We start from the raw sequence: 19,005 nt of genomic DNA on the forward strand, positions 1-19,005 counted from the left end.
AAATTATTATCTCAATATGAGATGATTCTGAGTTTATCTAGCAAATAATCTTTTACACTTTATATTATTTTAATAACATATATATATTCCCCAATGCTTATTTCTTCTAATATTATCTTTTTATGATTAAAAATGTATTTAAAACGTGTTCAAAACAATGGTTTTAGTATCTGCTCTTAAACATTTCATATATTGTTTAAGCCATACAATATAAACAGCTACGTTAAACAAATAGATATTTGTTGTCTAACAGTTTGGGGCATATTTTCATACAGATGGCTCGCTATTGAATCAACAAACATTACTATTTATACAATTGATATTTGATATTATTTTTGTTGGCGAATTTGGTTCCGCTACTTACGGGCCCGGTCTTCATTTTTTGCGCACACTTCTTCGGGCAGCTGTTGTGCTGTGTGGGCCTTCTGCCTGGATTTACGGCTAAGGATCTTCGGGATCGGCATCTCGGATTGCGTAAGCCATAAAAATCCAGGCCAGGATCCTTCTGCGAACGAGGATCCTCGCGTGTCAGCCTAAAAAACTGGAACTGCACGCAACTGGAGGAAAAAATGAACACACAAAAAAGCGAGGCACAAAAAGGATATATCCACGCGTCATAAAAAGGCGAGGAGAACTGAATTCCGGTGAAAAATTGAAAAACTCTAGACAACATTACGCAAAACGCAATCGGCGAACCGAGACTGTAAATCAAATAATAAAAAAATCGCCACGAGCGAACAAAAAAATAACGAAACTTGCCTTGGTTACGGTGACTCTTGAGTTCAGTTTTTTAGTTCTGTAGCTCAGTTTTTTCTTCCGCCGACTTACAGCGAAAAAAATGGGAGAAAAAACGCGAATATCTTTTTATGATCCTGGGATTTATGACCAAGGTCTAGATGATGTAACCGTAGGATCCTCAGCGAAAATGGCTGCTAATGAGGTGTTGGATGGAAAAGGGAGGGCAGATTATAAAACTATTACTGGAGGTTCGAAAAACTCAGTTTAAAATGCTGAGCAATCATAGTTTAAAACCTGCAAAAAATTTGTAGCCCCAGTAGCCTTTGTTTTCTCATTGATCAAATGTGGAAACAGAGTTGCCGTTGACTTTGTATTCGTCTACTAATGTAATCGGAAAGTTCAGTTTTTTTTCAGTCTAGCAGTATTCGGATATTTCTTACAACTAAATTTCTCAATCTGTTTTTTACATAAATATAAAAATGTTTCGTAGAGGATTCAAAGCATTAAGTGAGTAGCATAAGTTCCTTGTGCGCGGTGCATCCAAATGGTTCTTTAGAATAGAGTGGTTATAACATCGGTGTCTTCACCATTGAATCTTCCGATCTTTTTGCAAATTTTAGATTATTTTGAACAATTTCTGAATTTTCCTCTTTTTCTGTATTTTTCTAGCAAACCGACCTTTCGCAGAGTCGTGTGGCTTACTATTCCGCAACTTCTCGGGGAATTCCCGGAAGAAGCCGAAGTTCGTGAGGCGCCCCCCTCTAAATCCCAAAAGCAATTTCTTCAACTGGCCAACACTCCAGAGATTCCCGGCTGATAGAGTCATCGATGAGCAGGACGAGAAGCCCTACTCCACGTTTAAAATTGACACCAATCGTCTGCAGGAAATGTGGCAGCAGACTAGAATAGCTGCCAGGGAGCAGGTTAGTTGAATTAATAGTCCTTAATATACAACATACAATTTCATATGATCTGTCAAGCAGAACAGTCTACGTGGCTATCAACCTGCCAATTCTGACTTGAACTCCGATTCGGAGGATGTGATCAGTGCTCTGGACAAGGTGCGCCAAATCGAAGAGCGCCGCAAGATCCAGAACAGGATGCGCAGTCTCATGGAGGAGCAGCAAAAGCTGGAGGAGCGGAACCAGGATGAGCTGGATCGCTTGATCCCCAAGAAGGAGGTGCTGGGCGAGCGCGAGCCGGCCAGGCAACAGGCCATTCCCAGGGAGTACTCACCTGTCAGGAACCAGGAGAACACCAAGCCAGGCTCCTGGATGTCGGCCACCGTTTTGGCAGCAACTGGAAAAATACTGCAGCACCGGTACATGCAAAGACCTCCCAGGATGACCACTACAAATTACCAGGTGAGTGCAAAGATACCATACCATATACATATAACCATATAATATAATAATAATTTTGTTAAAACCAGAAGTCGTTATTAGAATCCCAATTCCTAATGCAACTGTTTGATTTCCGATATGTGATGCTTGTACACTGATTTAATTCTAATCTTAATTCCAGACTGAATCGCAGTCTGAGATCCCGGCCCGTCCAGAAATTCCATATTCGGCATTCGGCAGCAAATCGCCACCGTCGAGTCAGGCCAAGATCAGCCTCCAAGAACTGGCCAAGTCCGTGGTAGAGCTGCACAAATCCCGCGCCGAGGAGATGGACAAGACACGAACCCGGGAGGAATACTCCAGGGAATCAGCCTGCTTGAAACTTTGCGACCTCTCAGCTCTCGGCAGAATAAGACATCACTAGGCGACGCGAAAAAGGAGCACACCATAATTAGTCCCATATATCACCTCAACTTTACTCCCCTTCCCAGGAAGCTCTTCAAATATATCCGCATAAAACCGTATTACTTAACAGGAGTGGTCTGAAACCCATATAGATCCTGATCGGTAGCGGAGTTTTCGACTTGACAACTTGTACCACGCATCATATTACAGGATTCTCGTTATAAGTAAACCCTTTAGGATAGATGGAAAAATTTGTTGTATTTTAATACTTGATATAAGTAGTAAAAATAAATGTATTTTGACAAAACCAGAAACGACGTATTTTACTATGGTCTGCCCAAAACCGTATAAATTTTGGGTACGGTTTTGGTGCGTACACAGAGAAAACTATCTAAGAACATTGTTCTTGAATTGAGCACATTGTTCTTGAATTGAGAACATTCGTTCTTAAAAACCGTGTAAGTACATTTTGGTATCAATATAAGAACGAATTGGTGAGAAGAGAAAAGTTAAATTGAGTTTTTGATAAGTATACACTAAGGACTGAACTAATAGTTTATTTGTACATACAATTTACTTAAATACCGCAAATTCAACTTGATTGGAGCAAAATAAAAACATTTTCAACTTAAAAATGTCGTTCTATTTTTAAGAACGTTTTCAACTCAGATTAGAACGTCAGAATTTTCTCTGTGTACGCACATTTTTCCAGATGTATTTTGTATTTTGGGACCATGCAGAATTTTACTTTTTCGGAGATGTATTTGACTTGGATCTGTTTGGAGTAAAAATGTTTCAGACTTATTATCTACACCCTTTTGAGGAAAAAAACGTGAAATATATTCAAAAACGCAACAGTTGATGGTAACTAGACATTGTATTTAAAAAACGTTACAAAGTTACAAACATTTGCGTTTCTTTAAATGTCTAAGAGCTACCACTTGAATGAGATCGATTGTATACGATTTTGATGCCTCAACGATATGCCTCATTTGTTTGAGTCTCCGCTCTTCGGAAAATCCCAGGGGTCCTGGAAGAACAGCTTGGTAAGGCGCTCGGTTATAGCACAAGTGCTTTGTTCTTGAGGTTTTACAGGACCCAAGCCTAGGATATCTATAAAAGGGGAACAAGTTCATAGAATTAGAAAAAAATATATAAAAGTTAAATGTGATATTCCTCGAAATGTGTTTATGTGAAATTTAAAGGAATGGAACTTACTGACTTTCTCCATCACGGATGGCTGTGGAGCAATGTTCTTCAATCGCGCAGTCTTGTACATCTTGCGGGCACTTTTGGCCAAATCGGTCATCGATTTTCCATACTGATGGAATGCAGTGTTCACCTCGTTCCTAACCGATTCCGGGAGATTACGTCTGACCAGACTCACGGCCGTAGGGAGGCGGTCGCCAGCTTGGATGCCACGCCACCCATTGCTGGCAGTAACATCCGCCTCCATTTCGGGTATATTCGACTCCCGGATCTTTCGGGCGTTCAGGGCCTGCATGGCCAGAAAATGACGTCTAGTGCTATAGGCGCAAGCTGTGAAAAATAAAAAATGTACAAAAATATACGGTCAAGAAGAATCTTATCAAATGCAACCCGTAGAAAAATATGCGATAGGAAGACTTGTAATAGTGTGAACACCGAATCGTTTTGGAAATCGCTGGCTAACTCACTTTGCTGCACGGAACGCGTTATGTTAAACAAACATTTGCACATATCTTTTTGTGGCTGCATCGTTTTTTACTTTTAATACTCTCAATAATTTTAACAAAAAAATAAATTTTGTGATATTTTCTAGCTGACTTTAATTTTGTGATATTTCTGATCTTACTTGACTGGCAACTAAAAACACAATGAGAGTTCGCCGAGAAAACCCTAGGTAGTAAAGTTGAATTTAAAAGCAGAGGCTTCTGAGTTTGCATAAAAAAAATACGAAATTACAAGGCTAACCTGATTTAGATATTCAATATATCTGAAAGTCGCAAGATCAAATGAGTTATAAATGATATACATATATATTAAGAATTTAAATTGATAGTAGGGAAGAAACTTAGTTAAGCTGTTTTTCAAAAGGGGTTTTCTTTTTAAACAACCCCCGAATTAGTCAAGTACTTCTTACAGCCATGGTGTCGCAGCAGTGACACCCGCCTGAAATTGGAATATCTCTCTCAAGTGATCCCGTTCTCGAGTTCCGATTCCGAATTCGATTTACGGGGTCTAGGGCTCTCGATGACCTTCTTGTGAGGGGTGCGGAAATGGGGAACTACCCCTAAACTGGGACCAGGGCCATATAATTAGAGTAATTACCTCAACAGCCTACTAAATTCGAGAAAAATGCAAACAAAAATTAAGAAATCACAACATTTATATCCCCCTGTCAACGAGCCCCGTTCGATTCCAGGACAAAAGAGTCCTTTAGTCGTTCGACATATATATATGGAGAGTCCCTTGTGCGCCGGGACCGAACAATTGATGCCATCTAATGACAGGGTGGATTGCAATTTTTCGTTTTAATTCCAGTGCCAACTTCTGTTCGCTCTTCCCCCCCCAAAAATGGAAAAAATACAACGAAAATGTTTAAAGTCTGCTTTGAAACTTTGCAGTTGCATTGTCAGGACCTCGGGATCGCCTGGTTATAAATTACGTTTGGCGGGCAACTTCCTTTCGGGATGCTGGTTTCTATTTTTCGGTTGATCCACCCTTTAGTCTCCTGATGATTGGCAAAAAATTAGCAAAAAAGAAAAGGATGCATATGAAATGCAGTCATTAGTGCCGTGGTCAATGCAAAAATGCCGATCATGCTGAGGTACAAATGTCCTGCCCAGTTTACACGGAAATATTTTGGCTCGGGCATAATTAACGCCTAATGAAAATATTTTGGGTCGGCAGCCCTTTGAAGACGGCGGAACACACAGACAGGAAAATTCTAAACGGAAATTTGTTAGCTGGAAATTTTTTGCGACACCAGAAAAGAATCGCTAATCATGCCGGCAAACTAAAAAGTTGACAATCAAAAACATGTGGGTGGGCAATACGAACACCGTTATTTTACCTATTAACATAAATATTAAGAAGAAAGTTTTATTATATCTTTGGAAAACTAAGAAATCGAATTTACTTACTATTTGTATAATTTTTTGAATTTCGATGTTTTTGGGGATCTCAACTTTTAATAAAATAACCTTAATCTATAAAATAATCTTAGTGTTTCGAATGCCGCTCTAATATTTTTCCAATCAAATACAAATTTTGTAAGTTTCTCTTTAAGATAACTACTAACATTTTTCGAAAATATTAAAAATTTTCAGGAGGATTTCCATAGGTTATATTCTTCATATTGAAGATTGGGTTCTGTAATTTTTACCAAAGATGCTGCCATTTTTGGGTTGTACAATTTACCATTAGGCAGCCGAATACTGATTTGTTGGGCTCCAGTGCCTACTAAGTTGGTCATTACACGACTAAGTAGCGTCGAAAACACGCCACCCAAGATGGGATGAGAGGAAAAGTCAGCGGGAAGGGGATACATATAATATAGATGGAGGGTTTTTCCGCTGGGCGTTGTCGAAATTGTCATCAACACATAACTGTCAACTTTTACTATCGTTTCAGGGGGTTGGTCTTCGAGATTTGTAGACCCGGTGGTTAAATTGAAACCCAGAAACAGTGGAAACAGTGGCGGAAAAGGGAGGGTTTTTCGACCCGCCGGCAAATGACCCAAAACTGAGAGACATCATCATTAGGGCATCAAAATGGGCAAAAACCGGGCAACAACCATGAATATCCGTGAAAAAATAATCATCAGCAGTGAAATGCATACAAAATGAAATTGAACAATGATATGTTTGTGTATGTACAGACAGTATGGTATATATGTATATATGTTTATTCCCATGGCCGACTGACATATTTTATGCATTTGGCATTTTGGTTGAAGTGGCGGAATCAAAGCGATTGTTCGCAGGGCAAACATAAATAAGTAAATGAAATGCTGCATAATTTATGCATTTAATGTAAACAGACAATTTGGCGCAGCTTTTTGAGCAGTAGTAAAGTTGGAGCCCCCAAGACATGTAACAAGGATATAAGGTTACGAGGTGGGTTCGAGAAGTTTCGAGTTGGTTTAAAAGAATATACAATTTAGAAATAAACTAAAGGTAGAGGCACAGCTTAAAGCCTGATTGGCTAAGGATCAACATTATTAATTTATTCTCAGTCATATACTTAATTTTACTCATAAATTTCCGAATTACTTGGGTAATATTCTTCATAACGGACGGAACGAACGGATATTCTCCATAACGGACAAGTAATTTCATGTAAGAATTTCCAGTTCTCCCCTCGCTAGTCCGTATTCAAAGATGATTTTTGCTGACAGCCGACAGTCAGCGCCGTGTCAGAAATCACAGGCCCAAAAAAGCACCCAACCAACGAATGGAATCAAGAAATGCGAGCAAGGTCCTGGGGTGGAGTATGAAAAATAAAAAAGTAAAATGTACAAGCCCAGGACGAAGGACTAGGACGATGAGAGCCCAGGGAACTGGTAACTGGGAACAAGAGAGGACAGGCACTTGATGAGCAAATCAGGGCCATGGTTCATTGACGTAGCAAATTGGAACTTCCTCTGGGAGCTGCGATGAAAATAATGATGAAGACGAGGGCGAGGATGTGGATGAGGATGGCGAGTCCTCGAGGAAAACCCAAGTAGCGCCAGGTAAAAAGAGCCAAGGCGGAAGTATCCGAGAGATACGCATGGTAATGTAACTGATAAACGAAGCGTAGAGAAGTGAGGCAACTTCTTGGGTTACACGACATTCCATTATCCATTATCCATTATCCATGATCCATATGGCCATCCCCTTCGAATTAAGATGCGAATCGGGTAATCGGGGCATCGGGGAGGCACACAAGTTGCCGCATTCATTCATAAATATCTGTCGCATCTTTTGTGCATCCCATGGATTGAGTTTGCGTTTGAGTTCGAGTTTGTTTACCTCACAGATACACAAATCGAGTTACAGATTGTGCGAAATGTGCGAAACGATCCGCCAGATGAGCTCGTAAAACATATTCCGGCCACTTGTACGGGAAAATCAAAAAGGGAAAGAAAGGCGGAGGAACTGAACATCAAAGCCCAGTATATAAGTGCAGAAATAAACCTAACTTTGTTGCTAATATAAAGAAAGTATAGACTCGCACAAAATAAGCAATAAGACGTATAACAGGAAATTAAATTATTCAAGCTTTAAGGGCAGGAAAGATTAAAACATTAAACATAAATATTTAAAAGAGGGTAAAAATCAATAAAATAGTTGCCAAAGGTAACAACTTCAACAAATGGCTGACTAATGTTGATGATATTTTTTCCCATATCTTTGAAACTCGCCCAAAATTGAGCCATAAACAATAAACCCTCATTAATAATCATAATTCCGATGGCGCTTAAAATTTGTTTGACAGTCTTAATTGGTTTTGTCTTCGCAGATCGATGAGGATCGTGAGGATCGAAGCCAACTGGTGAATGGTGAATGGTGAATGGTTAATGGATAATGGTTAACGGCTAATGGCAACTTCCGCCCGATCGACTGGACATGTGCATCCAGTGTTTTTCCCTTCGTTTTTTCTTTTTTTTCTGTTTAAAGCGAGTAATTTGGGCTCATTAAAATGGTTCCGAAGTGTCATTCCCGAAGAGGGCAAAACTCCGCGACATGTGGGAAATGAGCTATAAAAAATGTATATATACATATATCTACATGTGCAGGGGCCCAGGAAATCGAGAGACAATAGAATTGCGGCGGTAATTGTTGGCGTTGGTCATGGTGAACCGTAACAACAGCAACTGTCAGAGGGATCCGTCGGTGGAAACCCCGAAAAAGTTAGGGGAATGGGAGCCGACAAGTGCAGGGCCCAAAAGAGAACACGTGCGTGGGAGTCGGGGCTCTAATTGGGTCCAAAAACTGCGGACTACATTCGAAAAAATTCAACTGGTCGAGTTATGGGTATTTGGAAGACTATTACAATTTTCATAAACTGAATTTAGAGTTTTTTGTTCATTTTTATATCAAGAAAAAGAAAGAAAATTATTAACACTTCCAATTCTCCTTTTTTATAATTAACTTGAATGATAAGATAGGTATTAAGGATTTTTGTAGAGATATTTTATCTTTCAAGGTTGGGTTTCATATTGTATAATCTTTTATTAATATTATCTCTTGGAATTTACAGGCCCTAGCTTTTCTATGCATTGTACCTATTTTTACTAATTTATATATATTTAATAAGCCTTAAGTAACGTTTTCTTTTAACTTACCCCAAGCGTGGTTTCTTTCTGTGCAAAACAACATCTGGGCTATTGGTTCATCCTTTCGGGAATGCAATGTTTGTTATTTCTGTGATGTTTGCGTAGGTTTATGTAAATTAGCCCAGGTCGATGGGTCAGCGGAAGGTTGAGGGCGCAAATGATTCCCAGAAGGCAACAGCAACTGCAACTGCAGAAGGAGGCTGAGTGCAACTCTTTCCCCTTTCATTCACTCGCAGCGAAAAACAAATGTTGCATCCAGATCGTACACTGGTCAAAAAAGTCTAGAAATCGAATTTACAAAATAACAGAAATGCTTTGGTAAGAGTCAAGGCACACAGAAACAAAGGATACGATACGATGATCTATTTGTTTTCTCCAATCTTCGACCATTTCTTCTTATCTATGAGTGTACCTTTATTTTTTATTAATGCTAACCTATATTCTTTTTAATATTTACATAATAATATAACATATATGAGTATCGAAACTTAGTGTGTATCTCCATGAACACACATCTTTTTGCGCCGTGTAGTCCCCTACAATATTTGCTCTCGGAACTTTATGACATTACATTTTACGGGAGGCTGTAATAAAACCCTTTTAGCGGCGTGCGCGCAAGGACCAAACACAAAAATGGAAGGCGGCTATATGGCAAAGGATCAGATCGGAAAAGCGGAAAACGGACCACCCCGACGAGCCGGCCACTGTTGATTTTTCGCGGTCTAATAAAAACTGACCAGCGCAGTGGAAAAACGAGCGGGTTTTACCCTCAAAGAGTTGCGCACGCACTTTTCCAAGGAAATCACGAAAACCCTTCGGTTTTCCGCTTGTTTTCCCTCCTTTGGGTGTGAGCATTTGCATAACGCCGCCAACGCCGATGTCGGTGTGCTGTATGGAAAGAAACAACATTAAAGAAGAATCAAGTACACGGAAAAAATTAAACTAAATCAGTGAAATACCTCTAGATAGACATTCATTTTTTAATAATTTCCATATAATTATTTTTTAATAGTTAAGAAAACACATTTATTTTTATTTTATTTATCACTTAGCCAAGATCATCCATATTTTAAGTGTACAAAGAACGTTGAGACTTGAGGAATTCCCAGCAATCGAATCACAGCTGTCAAGTGTTTCATTTTCCTCGGGTCCAGGCGCTGGTTACCCAATTCCGTCAGACTTATGTTAATTTTAATTGGCCACAAATTAGCTACTTGCAACCGGTTTTCGCGAGAATATCGAAAGATCGTATGAGGTTTGAACTTGAACTTTAAGCTTTGCGGGGGAACGGGAACTGGTTGGACCCCGTTTTACCTCTAAATTGCTAGTAGATGTTATGATTTATTACCTATTTTTATTTCCTGTTCCTCTACGCCATAGTTCAACAGGTGCTAAAGAACATTTTTCACTTGGTTCAGGTACCTTCATTGAAAATATTTACAAGTACACCATTTTTAAAAAAAATTTCAATCGATTTTGCTTAATACTTTACAAATTTTATCCTAATTGTAAAAAAATATTACACTACCATCCCATAATTAAAGAAATTATTGATGTATTGTATCTTATCTCTTACGGCGAGCTTTTTGACGGTCCACCCTAATCCCGTAGAACTCTAGACGCCCAGAAACCTGAACTTTGTTTATGAAGCTCTCCGGTGGGCGATAGCGATGACGTAGCCGGCCCATCGGATCCGAGACCGAAATGCGAAACCGAATCCGAATCGAAATGATCAGGCCACCGGGCAAAGGCCTCGAGACCCGGCCGACTGATAACTTATCAGCAAAATGAAACGGAACGCAATGGACGGACCCTCCCCGTCGACCCCCTGCCAATAAACATTAAACGAAAGTTCGCTGAGGTGGCATGTGGAGAAAATAAAGCCCAAGAAGTATTTATAAGAAGATTGGGGGCACTGCTCCCACTCAGAACGACAAACCCCACTTTATAGTGATTTCGGACCAATGACAAGTGATGGAAGCGAATTTGACCCCTGAAATGGGGGTTACGATGCACATGTAGCATTTAAATGTTTAATGGTACATTTAGTTGAATACTGTTTATGCTTAAATTGGGCCATTGATTGCTGAAGTAAATAATATGCCAGCAGAATAATAACACCAAGCAAAAACGCTGATAGAAATACACTCAAGTACTACAAAGCATAAAACCTATCCATATCCAATTTTCCACTAAGATTAACAGACAACTGAGTTGGTATTTAGAAAAAAAAATGATCGTAGCAAAGTTTATTTGAGGCAGGCCGAAGTATTTACAAAGAGATGACGATGGGGGCCCTGCTCCCGCCCCAGAAAACCCATAAAATAATGCTGCTGATATCGAATGGGCGGATGGGCGCATGGGTCGGCGGCTATAAGCGGTCGACCTTGAGGTAAATGCGTTGTTCGCTGGCCAGCAGCGCGAACTTGGCGTCGAACTGGATCCGCTCCACGGTGCGGTCGCAGATCTCGACGCGGTGGCGGTGCAGAAAGTAGACGAGGCCCAGCTTTATCTGCAGCAGGCCGATCTGCATCCCGATGCAGTTGTGCGGCCCGGCCCCAAAGGGCAGATAGGACATGGGCGCCTGCAGCACCTTGTTCGCGGCACTGAAGCGTTCCGGGTCGAAGCGCTCCGGATCTGGCCAGTACTGCAAAAAGATAACAATTTTGAGATCTTAATATATTGGTACACAAAAATCCAGGGTAGAAATCTTTATACATATGTACCTTTCATTTTAAAAGGCTTAATATTATTTTTGAATTATGTATAATTATTATTATTATGTATAATCAAAAGTACCGATTATTTTTGGTTCCTGATAAAATCGTAAAAAAAGCTAGTTATCCACCGAGTTGTAGGGTACTATCAGTAACTTTATAAAGGAGCATGTGTTCCAAATCAGACCCTGTTTTTTGAGTTTAAAAAATCAAAAAAAAAACTCCGAGTATCCCAAAAATAGGGGTAACCTTCCCCATACCCACCTTGGGATCGTGATGTATGGCCAGATTGGATATGAACACGGGCATCCCGCGACGGGCGTAGCACTCGGCGTGCGGCCTCAGCGAGTAGAAGCGCTTCTTGTTGATCGGCGTGCACTCGCGCTCCAGGAGCGGTACGATCGGATACTTGCGCAGCGTCTCCTCCACGACCATGTCGAGGAACTGCATCCGGGAGATGGCCTCGAAGGTGAGCTTCCCGTTGGGATCGTCCGCGAAGGCCTCGCGGATTTCGCGACGCAGGCGGGACTGCATCAGCGGCTGCTTGGCCAGCTCGTAGAGGGCAAAGGACATGCTCGCCGAACAGGTCTCGATGCCGGCGACCTCAAAGGAGGCCGCCTGGGCGGCCAAGAAGTCGCGATGGTGCGTGAAGTGCGACTTGTCCTGCTGCAGGTCCGCCTCCTTCTTGAGCGTCAGCAGCATCTCGATGAGATCGTTGCGCAGATCGCCGCCCCGTTCCCGCTCCTCGATCACCAGCTGGATGACCCGGCGCAGGAACTCCGCATGCGGCTCCGTGAAAAGTTTGGGCCGCAGCAGCGGCACCAGTTTGGGCAGGTAAAAGATCACAAACAAGTCGATTATTCGACGGACATTCGGCCGGAACAGGTCCTGACAATGTGAACCGATCTCCGATTGCGTGTTCCTCAGGCTGTAGGATCTCAGGCCGAAGGCGATGCTGGCTATCATGTCGGTGTTGTAGAGATCACACACATCCTTGATGCTCACGATGGCCCCGCGTTCGGCGTTGCCTCGACGCAAATCTCGGGTCAGACGCTTCAGATACCAGTCCAAGTCGCAGCCGATCTATGGTTATATAGCCGGGGTATAGCCCAAAAAGAGAGGAGAGCAAAAAACAGAAAATAAAGCATCTATGGTTATTTAGTGGTATGAGTACCTCCTATCTTTAAATATGTCGAAGAAACTCTTTAAATATCTTGTCGTAATCGTTACTTAGTGGTAAGTGTCCAACCTCTGTAGTCTATATCTCTATTTCCCCATCAAAAATGTAAATTATGTTTTTAAGATTCCTAATCTAAAGAAGTTCCTTAAATATCTTGTCTGCTTGCCATAAGCCTTAGCACTGTTCCATCAGAATTTGCATTATCAGAATGAATAGTCTTTTTTGGTTTGTTTTGCCAAGCGCTTTGATTATTTTGATTTCTTGGCTTTAATTTGCATACAACTTTTGATTTGACTGGGCAACAAAGTAAAACACAAAAAACAATAGTTTTGAGCTATCATTTTTACGGTCCTCTTTCTAGAAATGCGATAGTTGTTGACCTTTGATAAGATAGCCTGTCAAAGTAATAAATCGGTAACAATAAGCAAGTTTGGTTTGATAAGCCCCACAAAGAAACACAGGTAGTTTGGGGAGACTTTCACTTATCAGCCGTTTTCCACATGCCTTCTTCGAGTGCAACCTCTATAAATTCTTGGAAAAGCCTAATGTCTATCAAGATGGTATATTCTGTTGCTCAGGGTAAATATATTTTTTAAGTTAAAGAATCGAAGGGGGAAATTGGAACTAATTGAGAATAAGAAAATATTCTTAAGCAAGTCTTAAATGCTCTTTAGAATATAGCCGTTGTGGCCTGGTGTAGATTAGACTGGACCTCAAAGATATATGTTTTGTAGATCAGTATACGTGCTCGGAACATTTGACAATTATCTAAAAAAAATTGTTATCTGTGGATCTAAAAACTTCCACACCCAAGATAAAGATATCATAGTCTCTATAGTCTAGTACCAAGCCCATTCCAGAGCAAATAAAAGTTTTTACGAAGTTCCCCCGAAAGTGTAGGCCTTGTAGGCTGGTGTAGGGGCTCGGAACATGTGACGTGGCGCTGGGAACTTGGGACCCGGCTGATTGGGTGGGTGACTCACCTCCTCCATCAGCGAGAACATCTGTTTCAGCTTGGCGCCGGCGAAGGCGGGCGCTAAACGGGTGCGGATCTCGCGCCACTCGGGCTGTTTGGCCAAAAATAGCGACAGGGCGCCCATCTTATCGCTGCGCCCATCGCACTTGGCGAATCGGTTCGAGAAGCTGACGAAATCCTCGACGAGAACGGTCCGCACCAGCTGCAGGTCGCGGATGAGGAGGGCGGGCTGGTGGAACAGGTAGATGCCCACGACGGGCTCGTTGCGGAACCGCTCGTCGAAGTAGAAGCGGCGCAGCTGGAGGGCGAAGGACTCCTCCAGGCGGAGGACGCGGGTCAGGTTGCCCAACAGGTGGGTGGGCTGGACGAACTTCACCCGGCGGCGCTGCCAGTAGACGTAGGTGCGGCGGGACCATATGAAGACGCCCGTCAGGATCGTCACGATCGCCAGCAGGATGTTCGTGGAGTACACCATCTCGAATTCGCGGTCCGGGTTCAACTCCGGCGGCTGGTATATCGCGTAGGGATATGCGGGTATTGCCTTTATTTCCCCGATCTTAAGGCCGTTTCTTAAAGGGGATCCCAGGTATGATTCCTTCCGATCTTTTGTTTTAACTCTTTGTTTTATTTTAAAATGCAATGCCTTTGGAGGTAGTATTTATATTTTATTAGTATTTTTTAAATTTTATTTATTTGCACATTTTTTGGGTGTTTTTTTGATAAATTTTTAAAGTTCTTTTTAAATTATCTGAATTTTTGCAATGTGTTTAAATAATTATTTTGTTATTTTTGTAATAGCTTGGAGATCTTTTTTAAATTCATCTGCTGATCCTTGGTTTTTATTGATTGTACAATTTTCTCTTCAATTCTTCTGATGTTTTATTGAAGATCGTCCGCTTTGCATTTCTTATACTTTTTTTTAGCTTATGAATTTGTTCTTTGTAGTGCCTTGTATAATTGTTAAAATTATTTTTTATCTAATCGCTTTTTTAGAAAATAAGCATTGGCCGATTTTTTTGGTGGTTGTTATTGCTTTTGTGTTTTGTTTTCCTTTCTTTTTTGCTGCCTCAGCTTTTTCCGTTGTTTGTTGATTCTCTTTCGCAGCTCCTTTTCGTTGCTCACTTTTTTGCCTTTATTGTTGTGTTCAGTCGCAATCCTCGTTTTTTATAGGGTTTTTTACTCGCCGCGCGTTTTATTAATAAATACTTAACAAATTATATCACATTTGAAACGACAACTACAAAAAATATGTAAAGTACACTAAAAACAGACAAAAATTAAGAATTAAATGCACAACAACGCGACGTCAACAACAAATGGAAGAACAGGAAGAAGAAGAGAGCGCGGAGAAAGAGAGAAAGAAAGGAGAAGAGAGCGAAAGCGAAAAGAGAGTAAGTTCGCGAAAGAAAGGGCGCAAAAACGGCGATTGCAAGTTACAAGTTACAAACAATAAATATAAAAAAAATATAAATAAAATCGCTAGCTAGCTCCACCAAGCGACGCTTTTTAACTGACGCCGCGTCGGCGGCCAAAGCCCCACGAAGGCAGCGACGCCGGCAGAGCGACGACGACGCCCCCATCTCTGTTGTGTTTTTGTTGTTTCCCCTGCTTTATTAACCGCAAGTTTGCGGGGAGCCCACAGAAGAGAGCGCGCGAGAGAGAGATCTTTCGGCGAGATAGAGCGAGAGTGCGCCAAAGAGAGCTTAATTATTTGAACAGTCATGTTGGCACATGTTCTGGCTCGCACAGTGGGGCACAGGCCCCCAAACAGTGGGCCACATAAGAGTAAGTGAAAATTCAAATTTCGTAGATTCATAAAATTTCTACAGTACACAATAGAAATTTCGTAATTAATAATGTACTGTAAATGCACCCCATAACTCACCCTTAGTTCCAAAACAGCAATAGATGCCTGGGTGTCGAACTCGTTACCAAGCTTTAGCGTAATATGCTTATGCATATATTCGACTTGCCCCACTGTTCAGAAAGATGCCAAAACACAAAGTAGACCGCAAATAAAAGTGACGATTAAAAGCGAAACTGATGAAAACCCACGGAAAGAGAGCGGACAATGACAATGGTTGTTGTAGTTGTTTGGGGCTTTTTTTGCATTTTATTCTTTGTCGCTTGCTTCGATTTATAAATAACGTGCTTTTTTGTTGCTTTTGCTCTGCTTTTCGTCGCCTCTTCTTCTTTGTTGCGGTTCAGCTGTTTTGTTTTCGCCTCTTCTATTCGCGAAATGGGATATCGATAACTGGGGAGCAGCACTGGGAGAAAGTGGGCGCCAAACTTTTAAAAAGCTAGGAAAAATTCGTGGACTTATTCTAAAAACGATCGGCATTCTCATAAAAGTAATATTTTTCGTATTACTGAACCATGAGGTTTTAAGGTTTTAAGTTTTAAAATGTTAATGCTATTTAAAAAAGAAATTTAAGGACAAAAATGTTATGTACAATACGGTTTTCTCGAAAACTTGTTTAAATTTTTCATGTTAAAATGTAATTTTTCTTGGGATTTTCCCAAAAAAAGAACACTTTGTCGAACAAATTGCCGCTCAGAGGAAAAAGGAAACTCCATTTGCAACAATTGACAGAAATTTGCACTTGCTGCGGATGGAAAACTTTCACGTTCACTCCGCAATCCCCTTTTCCGCATTTTCCCCCACTCGCCTTTCTCCTTCTGGAAAAGTGTGCTAGAGTTACAAATGTGCAACATTTCCGGTTGTTTGTATGTCGTCTACTTTTGGGACACCGAAAACTGTTGGCCACATTGATGGCTCACATGGGGGTTAAGGGGCGCCGTGGAGTTAAGTCTTGCTTTGATTAAATTTCACGCACGACCGCACGGAAAGGGTTTTCGCCAACTGACGAGGGGGAGTGGCAGTGGGCGGACGATTTGTTTTCGATTTCGAGACCTTCCGGACCTTCTACCTTTTCCAAAAATCACGCGCTGCACTTTGATTTGCATTTTCCTGGGGTGGGGCGTACAGTGGAACCCCTAGTTGGATACTTTAAAAGGTAACTTTAAAATGTATATTAGTTACTGCGTTTTTTAATTAAGGAAATATGAGATTTGTCTTTTACATGATAAAACTAAAAACATTTAAATATAAAATGCTGTTTTGACTTACAGAAAAAATTTAAATTATTGAAAAAAATATTACTGATAAATAGAAATTGAATTTCAGTTCTTAGAATACACCTACATTACCATATAAATTGTTGTAAAAAATATGTATACCGTAGTCTTATTGGTATGGGCTCCCTGTTGATGTCTGAATTTTCCAGGAATACTTTTATAAAAATTGCACTTCCGCCATCGCGTGGGTTCACTGTAGCTGTGGCATCACTGGAGGTGTGTCAATAATCGCCGTTGCTTATGCACACAACGGCTCTGCAAACACCAGCGCACTTGTCTTAACCCAGCCACCCCCTCTTAACCCATGACCCCCGCTCGGCCACCCATCAAAATCAGCTCAGCGCAAATCAAAGCCGTCTCAATCAACAAACAAACAAACAAACAGATAGACAGGCAAACAGACAAACAGACAAACATTTGCGTGCGCATTTCAAGGCGCTGGCTGCAGTGGGTTAAGCGGTGGGCGTGGCAGGTTGGGCGGCTGGGAGGGTGGCAAAATTTGCTTTTGCTATTAGTTTTCGGCCTGCGACCTTGTTTTCATTCCATTTGCGCTGTTTGCGTTGGAGATCTTTTAATTATTGTCACGCATCCACGCCTTCGGAAAAGTAGTTTTCCCCCGCCCCCAAATTTTCCACTTGTGGGAGTTGCGTCAGGTGGCGGCATTTTCTGGGGGGATTAATTTCGATATTTGGTCTTCGGGGAAGTGTTCGATTTACAACATTGTAGAGAATGTTGGAAATAAGGTTGAAAAACCATGTAACTTTGGACTAAGAGCTATAAAGTTTGAGGATTTTAATGTTTATGGATTATATAGATATAGATAGATATATATAGATAATTACAATCACTTAGAAATATTAAAAAAGATTTTGCCTTGAACTTTAAAATATTTGCATACCCATACCCTTTTTTTCAACCTCTGTATTTTTGCATTTTTTTTCTACTTTGCATGGGTATATATTATATCTGCTTCGAGATTTCCCAGATCTCCGCCTGAACGCCTCATTAGCCAAAGCAATTCCACACATCGGTGGGCTACCGTATTTGTATCTCAATCTATCTGCAAGATACACATCCCTTCACCTGCCCACATTCGACTTAAGATACTGCACTGACCATCTCGGGAACACACAGAAAAAAGAAAAACCTGGGAGGAGCACACACACATGGTCCAGTAATCGTAATCCCGGGGGCTAATCCCCCCTTTTTTTTGATGTTTCACCGCTTTTTATGGGATATGTGGCATATAGGGAGATCGAGATAAAGTGCGCAAAATAGATGCGTAATTTGACGTTAATGTTGCGCTAATAATAATCTCGACAGGGAAGAGGAGGCAGCTGATCTTTCGCATCCAGATACGATACGGATACACATGTGTATATCTCGGGCGATCGTGTAATGTGCTTAAGGACCTTTCCTCCTTTTCAGCTCGTTTCTAAGACGCATTGTTGTGTTTGCCATTTTGACGGGTTTCGATTACTCCTCAGATTAACCCTCCCCAGTTTTCCGTCCCGCTACCCAAAAAGATACAGATACGGAGTATCTTTTTGTCTGCCCTTTCATGTGTGTAATCCACTCTGCTCGTTTTTGCTCAAAGTTAAATGATGCGCAGCTAAGTTGAGCAAATTTCCCTTACACTGTTTTGATTTTTTTTCGAGACAGACGGCTGATGAAAGTAAATTGCACAACAGGAAAATCGGAAGAGGCCCTGAGCAGGGGCCTACCAAAAACAAAACAATGACTGGTGATACTATTTTTTAGCAACTCTAATAGGTTGAAAAGTATTTAATTTGAATAATGTTATAACGAGCTGATGAGGTTGTTTAAAATAGATTATACAAATAAGATATTAAAATTGAAACGCTTTTCTAATATTATAATCTAGTTAATAATTTCAAACTATTTAGCATTAAAAACCATAATTTCCGGGTTTTCTTCTCTATGACAGATGGATGGGGTGCTTCAGCTGACCTTGTGTCTCTCCTTAGACCTTGACTATGGCTCGAAAACCGAAAGCCTGGCCATAAAGTCAAACCCAACAAATGCAAAGTCAAAACGCAGCGGCTGAAAATCATCCAGAAAAAAATCCCATCCCAAAACATTAAAAATAACTTAGAGAAAGGATTCGCTTCCGCGAAATGTTAAAAATCTGAATCATAAAGTACAAAAAATACTAAAACCAAGAACGCGAGGGGAACTGCACT

At 40.9% G+C, this 19,005-nt stretch overlaps 3 protein-coding genes and 1 long non-coding RNA gene across 6 annotated transcripts in view; 2 read left to right on the forward strand and 2 right to left on the reverse strand.

Annotated features, from left to right (window-relative positions):
* The first annotated feature begins 1,086 nt into the window (after positions 1-1,086).
* hydra lies at positions 1,087-2,800 on the forward strand. Its single transcript, XM_017081301.4, has 4 exons — positions 1,087-1,245; positions 1,408-1,661; positions 1,722-2,102; positions 2,263-2,800. The coding sequence occupies exons 1-4, from the start codon at positions 1,218-1,220 to the stop codon at positions 2,503-2,505; spliced, it is 906 nt and encodes a 301-aa protein (XP_016936790.3). The 5' UTR covers positions 1,087-1,217; the 3' UTR covers positions 2,506-2,800.
* A 544-nt stretch (positions 2,801-3,344) lies between these two features.
* Positions 3,345-8,988, reverse strand: LOC108015093 (uncharacterized). 2 transcript variants are annotated; one of them, XM_036820609.3, is made up of 3 exons: positions 8,800-8,988; positions 3,705-4,025; positions 3,345-3,599 (listed from the first exon to the last, which is right to left on the reverse strand). In XM_036820609.3, exons 1-3 carry the CDS (start codon positions 8,831-8,833, stop codon positions 3,475-3,477), a joined length of 480 nt encoding a protein of 159 aa, XP_036676504.3. In that variant the 5' UTR covers positions 8,834-8,988; the 3' UTR covers positions 3,345-3,474. The 2 variants fall into 2 exon arrangements, with proteins under 2 accessions (XP_036676504.3, XP_016936824.3); XM_017081335.4 differs by lacking the exon at positions 8,800-8,988 and adding an exon at positions 4,163-4,345.
* Positions 8,989-11,010: 2,022 nt separating this feature from the next.
* Cyp6v1 (Cytochrome P450 6v1) lies at positions 11,011-15,241 on the reverse strand. 2 transcript variants are annotated; one of them, XM_070997219.1, is made up of 4 exons: positions 15,112-15,241; positions 13,671-14,923; positions 11,772-12,590; positions 11,011-11,437 (listed from the first exon to the last, which is right to left on the reverse strand). In XM_070997219.1, exons 2-4 carry the CDS (start codon positions 14,136-14,138, stop codon positions 11,162-11,164), a joined length of 1,563 nt encoding a protein of 520 aa, XP_070853320.1. In that variant the 5' UTR covers positions 14,139-14,923; positions 15,112-15,241; the 3' UTR covers positions 11,011-11,161. The 2 variants fall into 2 exon arrangements, with proteins under 2 accessions (XP_070853320.1, XP_016937299.3); XM_017081810.4 differs by having other exon boundaries at positions 13,671-15,121.
* A 72-nt stretch (positions 15,242-15,313) lies between these two features.
* The window catches only part of LOC136117287 (uncharacterized), a 29,871-nt gene continuing 26,179 nt past the window's right edge, over positions 15,314-19,005 (forward strand). Inside the window, exon 1 of the long non-coding RNA XR_011604561.1 lies at positions 15,314-15,448. This is a non-coding gene — a long non-coding RNA (uncharacterized lncRNA). The remainder of the gene's footprint in view (positions 15,449-19,005) is intronic.

The sequence above is a fragment of the Drosophila suzukii genome, chromosome X (genome assembly GCF_043229965.1).
Source record: "Drosophila suzukii chromosome X, CBGP_Dsuzu_IsoJpt1.0, whole genome shotgun sequence".
Lineage (NCBI taxonomy): Eukaryota > Metazoa > Arthropoda > Insecta > Diptera > Drosophilidae > Drosophila > Drosophila suzukii.